General features: G+C 43.2%; 1 protein-coding gene across 1 annotated transcript; it reads left to right on the top strand.

Moving 5' to 3' along the window:
- The first annotated feature begins 4,808 nt into the window (after positions 1 to 4,808).
- Positions 4,809 to 6,510, top strand: LOC123762838 (uncharacterized). Its single transcript, XM_045749601.2, has 2 exons — positions 4,809 to 5,222; positions 5,536 to 6,510. Exons 1-2 carry the CDS (start codon positions 5,211 to 5,213, stop codon positions 6,286 to 6,288), a joined length of 765 nt encoding a protein of 254 aa, XP_045605557.2. The 5' UTR covers positions 4,809 to 5,210; the 3' UTR covers positions 6,289 to 6,510.
- Positions 6,511 to 7,243: the final 733 nt, after the last annotated feature.

Raw genomic sequence — 7,243 nt, 5'->3', positions numbered from 1 at the left:
CCCTGAGGTACTCTCCAGTTCTCAGTGTATGTACACCCTGAGGTACTCTCCAGTTCTCAGTGTATGTACACCCTGAGGTACTCTCCAGTTCTCAGTGTATGTACACCCTGAGGTACTCTCCAGTTCTCAGTGTATGTACACCCTGAGGTACTCTCCAGTTCTCAATGTATGTACACCCTGAGGTACTCTCCAGTTCTCAATGTATGTACACCCTGAGGTACTCTCCAGTTCTCAATGAATGTACACCCTGAGGTACTCTCCAGTTCTCAGTGTATGTACACCCTGAGGTACTCTCCAGTTCTCAGTGTATGTACACCCTAAGGTACTCTCCAGTTCTCAGTGTATGTACACCCTGAGGTACTCTCCAGTTCTCAATGTATGTACACCCTGAGGTACTCTCCAGTTCTCAATGTATGTACACCCTGAGGTACTCTCCAGTTCTCAATGTATGTACACCCTGAGGTACTCTCCAGTTCTCAGTGTATGTACACCCTGAGGTACTCTCCAGTTCTCAGTGTATGTACACCCTGAGGTACTCTCCAGTTCTCAGTGTATGTACACCCTGAGGTACTCTCCAGTTCTCAGTGTATGTACACCCTAAGGTACTCTCCAGTTCTCAGTGTATGTACACCCTGAGGTACTCTCCAGTTCTCAATGTATGTACACCCTGAGGTACTCTCCAGTTCTCAGTGTATGTACACCCTGAGGTACTCTCCAGTTCTCAGTGTATGTACACCCTGAGGTACTCTCCAGTTCTCAATGAATGTACACCCTGAGGTACTCTCCAGTTCTCAGTGTATGTACACCCTGAGGTACTCTCCAGTTCTCAGTGTATGTACACCCTAAGGTACTCTCCAGTTCTCAGTGTATGTACACCCTGAGGTACTCTCCAGTTCTCAATGTATGTACACCCTGAGGTACTCTCCAGTTCTCAATGTATGTACACCCTGAGGTACTCTCCAGTTCTCAATGTATGTACACCCTGAGGTACTCTCCAGTTCTCAGTGTATGTACACCCTGAGGTACTCTCCAGTTCTCAATGTATGTACACCCTGAGGTACTCTCCAGTTCTCAATGTATGTACACCCTGAGGTACTCTCCAGTTCTCAGTGTATGTACACCCTGAGGTACTCTCCAGTTCTCAATGTATGTACACCCTGAGGTACTCTCCAGTTCTCAATGTATGTACACCCTGAGGTACTCTCCAGTTCTCAGTGTATGTACACCCTGAGGTACTCTCCAGTTCTCAATGTATGTACACCCTGAGGTACTCTCCAGTTCTCAATGTATGTACACCCTGAGGTACTCTCCAGTTCTCAGTGTATGTACACCCTGAGGTACTCTCCAGTTGTCAGTGTATGTACACCCTGAGGTACTCTCCAGTTCTCAGTGTATGTACACTATAGGTTGACTTTTTCTTTAACTGTTTTCTATAAGCTCCCTGAATGCTGTCACCTTCCTGAATGTTGACGCCTTCATAAATGTTGAAGTCTTCCTGAATGATGGCACCTTTCTAAACGCTTTTTGCTGCACGAAAATGTTCCACAGGTTCCGTCTGTGTCCCGCGGCCTGGAACACTCTCTCACGTCCTTCCCTCCAACTCCAGACAAGAAGATGATCAGGCTACACTCTGGAAGGAGCGGGAAGACGTTGATGACCAAATTTTCAGGAATTTGGAAAGTGCTTATATAGTCTTGATGAAGTAGGAGGCTTTTGTTTCACACGAGATGTTCCCACTTTTATGCATAACTAGATGGGGTATCCGGCGGTACCCGGGTTTCTCTTCCCCCTGCCCCATCTCCCCACCCCTCTCTCTCACCACACTTCCCTTCCCCACTATCCCACCTCGCCGACCATTCCTCTCATTACCCGTCTTCTCTCTCCTCACTTCTCTCCCCCATCCAGCCCTTTCCTCCTCCCCACTCTCTCCCTTTCTCCCCTTTCACTCCCTTTCTCCCTTTTCTCCCTCTCCCTCCTTCTTTGCTCTTCTCCGCCAATCCGAAGGATTTAATTGATGAGAACAATGCAAGTTGTTCTTATTAAATGCAGGATAGGTTTCGTAAGTGTGGCAACAGAGCAAAATAGAATATCACACGTTGACTTTTCAGGAAAAGAAAAGTAAGTACATCAGAGTACACCTGAAGTATGGAAAAGCTTCAGGCACCGACGCAGAAAATATTATTAAAGTAAAGAGAAGTGGGTGAAGATGGCTCTGTGCCAGAGGACTGCAAGAGCCGTGACTGTACCTTCACAGATTTATACTGTACAGTACAACTGTGACTGTAGTAAATGTAAAGACAATAGAGGCATTAGTTTCCTAAGTGAAGTAGGTAAAGTGTTTGGCAAAATAGTAATTGAAGTGTACATTGTTACTGAGAATTTAGGTAAGAGGTAAACAACAGCAGGTTATGCAGGCAAGTCAGTGTAAACTTCCATAGCCCCCCCCCCCCCATGCCGGGGTATCATAAGCAAATTAAATTATATGTAATTAGTTCACCGCAAATGTAAGTTGCTTAGTTTAGAAGTTGTTGTGGTCCAATTATCGAACGTAATGCTGATATATACATTAAAATTAGTATCTGTGTTTTCAAGACTGGAACTTGTTTAGCCAAAAAAAAATTAGGGTTCCGTTTTCGCGCCCATTTACCTCATTTAAGATTACCTAATCTTTGCGCCTACAGATTACCTCTGTAATCTTTCTCGTTGCCACTCACAGGATGGGTATGGGGTACATAATAAATAACATTCTAAAATTGATTAACAAGGATTCTAAGAATTAGCTATTTCTACATAACAAAACACAATGCCAGTATTTTGTTGACTGTGAGAATAGGGTCTGCCTTCCTTAGAAGCCAGTTAGTCCTATCTATAATTCATCTGACTAACGATGTATGAGTAAATAATACCCACATTAACAGTCGTAGATTATAATAAAATAGGCTTTCATTCAGATGGCCTCAAATATACCATTATCCCGGTTCATCATCTCCCTACAACGGACACTTATGACAGAGTGTTTTCCTCTGATCATTTACCAAGTACTGTATTAGTATGGTAATTGATAGGCTGATTAGTATGGTGTTGGTATTGATAGGCTTCAGGTCTATCAGGCCTAACTCTGGAGGGTTATGAAGTCAATAAGAACTTACTGACCAACCAGTAAGTATACTTTAATCCAGAGCATAGTCCAGGACTAACGTATACTCTCATTATATATACATCGATAAATGTGGTTCAGCTGTCGGTGTACACATTCTTGCCGGTACCAGGTATCATTGCCATCTACCACCAGCAGGAAGGCTCCTGCTGGTGTAATGGCAAACTACAATATTCTACGTAGTAAAACAGCTGACAGGTTAGCAAATCTCCACATTTCATAATTTGAAATACAGTAAATGTATATTGCTTTTGAATTTGTTATCTTAGTTTATCTTGTTTGATTTATATACCAAAATTATTATATGTAGCCTAATAAAGATAAATATAGTTAAATAATTTTAACTTCTGATTCACACTACACAAAGGATGGATGTGGGGTCCACGGCCGCCCACAGGATGGGTATGGTGTCCACCACCGGCCACAGAGTGGGGTATGAGCACCACCTTCACCCACAAAATGACTAGGCTCCACCACCGCCCACTTTTATTATTAACATCTTTATTGACAAAATTAATTACAATTTTGCCTAATCTGAGGATTTTGATAGTCTTATTAAATTGAGGATAATGCTAGTATTCACTGTCACGCAGGACAGAGGGTCATACATAAGACAATAGGTCTAAACTGTAGGCTGAAGCACATATATATCATGGTTACAATCAATGTTTTAATGTATGGATATGTGAAAACAACTTTCTATTGTGCACTGCCACCCAAGGGCAGGGATGGGTTCATAAGTGATGCAGCTTAGAAGTAATATAAATAAAAATTGTTCTTCATTCTTTAAAATGGACAAGCAAATTTTGGGTAAATTGTTAGGATGTCGTCCAGAACACCTGAGTCAATAAAATAGTTACACAGTTGGTGGTACAAGAGGCCAGGAGATCTAAAGTCCTCTACGGTTTCACATTCATCAATATAGTGTTCTAGTGAATGCATTAAAGGTTTATCACAGAGTTTACAATCTGAATATTCTGGTAGTGGCTCAACCTCACTAACCTGCCAGATGTGTCTATAGCCAAGGCGAATTCGCGCAATGACTACATCACATTGCCTGGTCCGGTTACTGTACTGACCATACAAATACCTATTATTACAAAACTTGTCCCCACTGAACTAATTAAACTAAACTCTGCCAACATTGTTTACGTTCGTGGAGAATAACAGAATTGCCACAACAAATCATATTTTCTATATACTCATATTACAATGGATTCTGTTTTAATGTAGAATTAAAAATACCCATAAAGTTTATTAATGAAATCTAGTCTTCATATAAATGAAGATTAGATTTTCAAATTTTAGTGAACATCAAGACTGCCAATTCCTGAAAAAAAAGAAAACTACTAATATTTCCCCGACCTCCAGGCGGCTAAAGCACGATAACCACTGCTGTTTTCTACGATTCTAGTAGTTAGTGTTTTCATTTCAAATTTAAAGACTGCATCAATAGAAGTTCAACCGGAATTTATCCTTCCTTTATCAACTGTCCGATGATATTCATTTTTCTCAATTCTAAACCAGAAAACAATGGATTTTGAATAATATATAATCAATGGTACCTAGTGGATGTTACCAACAATTTTCAAAATAGGCTACAACAATGTCTGCAATTTTATTATATAACTATTAGATATTTCCTTCGTTTCGGAAGATAAATTGTACACAACTTTTAAAAACAATACAACTATTCGAATTATTATTAAAAACCTTATTAAAAATCGTATAATGAGTTTTAAGGACGTAGCAAGAAGACTTAAGAGGTAGTAGCAGCAGGGAAGGAGAGTAGAGGTAGCAAGATGCAGCAGGAAGGCAGTGACCCATGGCGGTGGCGGAGTCTTCTTTTTAGCGTTTTTACCACGCCCGAACACAGAGAACATCACAAAACGATAATTATGCTGGTGTAAAACCTTGGGCTGTAGCTGGTGGGAGCCGGAGATGGGAGAGCACGAAGGTCAGGCCAGCGTATATAATCCAGGTGAAGCCGGGTCCTCTTCAGTGACTTCGGCAGGAGTCTTTGGTGAGCACACAAAGCGGGTGAGGAGCAGTCATGGGAATAGCGGTGAGTTGCAGCATATACAGTAGGCATGTTGGGGAGGGGTGTGAGGGAGTGTGGATGTAATTGTACTCTAACAGGTGTAAAAAGTTATTTCTCTTAATTTGAATATAGTGCTTTAATTTTAGAAAAATATAAGTACCAACATTTTAATAAAATTGAGTCAGTGATTAATTTCTAAGAATTGCAAATGATCGTTCTTAAAGATTTTACAACTCTATCTTATAACGCAGCATTGTAGCAAGTGCTGGATAAACCAAACTTTGTGAAGTCCTGCGCGGCTCTGCTGTATTGCTCTCAATTGCTTGTTGCTCTGCAGGTGGCTGTTGTAGCGTGCCTGGTGGCGGCGGTGCTTGCACAGGAGCAGCACCCTGTGGTGGAGAGGGAGCCAATATCACCTGTGGTGCTGAGGGATCTGCCCCGCCCCTGGATCCTGGGAGATCCGTCCCGTCCTTCTCTAGTAGTGAAGGGGGAGGTACCCAGTCCATGGATCCTGGGGGATCTATCTCGTCATTCTCCCTTAGTGAAGGAGGAGATGACCCGCCCTTGGGTCCTAGGGGACTTTTCTCGTCGTCCTCTAGTGCTGAAGGAGGAGATACCTCGCCCTTGGATCATGGGAGACCTGTCCCGCTCTCATATAACGGAGAAGGTGGAGGAAAATGACGTAAATCGACCCTGGGTGCTGCGGGAGATGTCACGACACTACCACCCATACCGTTACTACCCTTTCTACCCCTACCAATATAAACAGCTCCGCACCAAGCCCGAGGACGGCAAGGGGGTGGCGCTGCACCCCGGGGGCTCCACCTCTTACGTCTTCCCGCAAGTGCATGGCGTAGGCAAACGATCTGCTAAACCCACAGCCCAGGCAGCGGCAAACCCAGACTTTGCTTATGGCTACCACACAGGCGACTACTTTCCCTACCGTCACTATGGCTTATATAACTTCCCCTACCAAAACTACGTTTACCACCGTCAACTCAATAAACGATCTGTCGGGCCACAGTACAGCTACAGCTACCCTAGCAAGCGCCCCCAGGATGGCAACGTTGGCTACAACTTCAGATGGTGACTTGGCTCAGGAGTGACGGGGAAGCTATCATCTACCCCGTCAGCCGTTTGCGTCACCGTTCCCATCAACCGTCTACGTCCCCGTCTCCGTCAGCCGTCTGCTTTACCACCTCGCCGCACCGGAGTCTGATAGGCCAACACTGCTCACATTGGTTTTTCAGATTCCAAACATTTATTCAATACAGGACAAAGTGTACAATAAAAATACATCAGTGTAAGAGTCTTTAAAGCTGTATTTATATTCCCCACCATCTTCTGAAGCTGTTTCTGAGGTAGAGTTTCCAGTACGCAAGACTTCTTAATGTGTTTTGTGTGGTAAAGTTTGTTAGTGTTAGCTGGAAACTTTCTGAAAGTATCTGCGGCATCAATGAGGGAATATAACTGTGGGAAAATATATTCTCGCCATTATACGCCATAGAATATTTCCGGCTAAACCTGTCTTATAGGTCAAGTAGTACAGTGGTCTACGCACTTGGCTCTGACCTAAAGGATCCGGGTTCAATCCCCGAGCACGAGAGAATCGGCTGTGAATATTTTTTCTTTCACCTGGTACTTCTGTTCACCTAGCAGCAAATTTAGACACCCGGGAGTAAGGCAATTATCATGGACTGCATGCTAAGAGAGGTCAGTAGTTGGCCTAAACGAGGGGGGGGGGATGAACTCTGCTCCTTCAGTAAGTCTAAGTCGGACTTGGTGTCCCCGACACTGATTGAGTTCCTGCATTGTGTGAATGACAGCGATTCCTTTTTGAAAGCTTATAACGAAAGAAAAATTGTCCACTTAAAAGAGCAAAATCGTGTTGAAGGAAAATTGCAATAATATAAAAACAAAGTTACGTAGATGGTTCTCGAGTAACTGTAAACCAGAGGTGTCGGGGCACACTCTAGAAGGTGGTTGGCTGAAGGATGGCTATGTAACGGAAAACTTGGTTTACTGTGTAACTCAGAAGAAGCCAC

The sequence above is a fragment of the Procambarus clarkii genome, chromosome 27 (assembly GCF_040958095.1).
Source record: "Procambarus clarkii isolate CNS0578487 chromosome 27, FALCON_Pclarkii_2.0, whole genome shotgun sequence".
Taxonomy (NCBI): domain Eukaryota; kingdom Metazoa; phylum Arthropoda; class Malacostraca; order Decapoda; family Cambaridae; genus Procambarus; species Procambarus clarkii.
The sequence above is the reverse complement of the archived record's forward strand: the minus strand, read 5'-3'. Positions and strand labels throughout refer to the sequence as shown.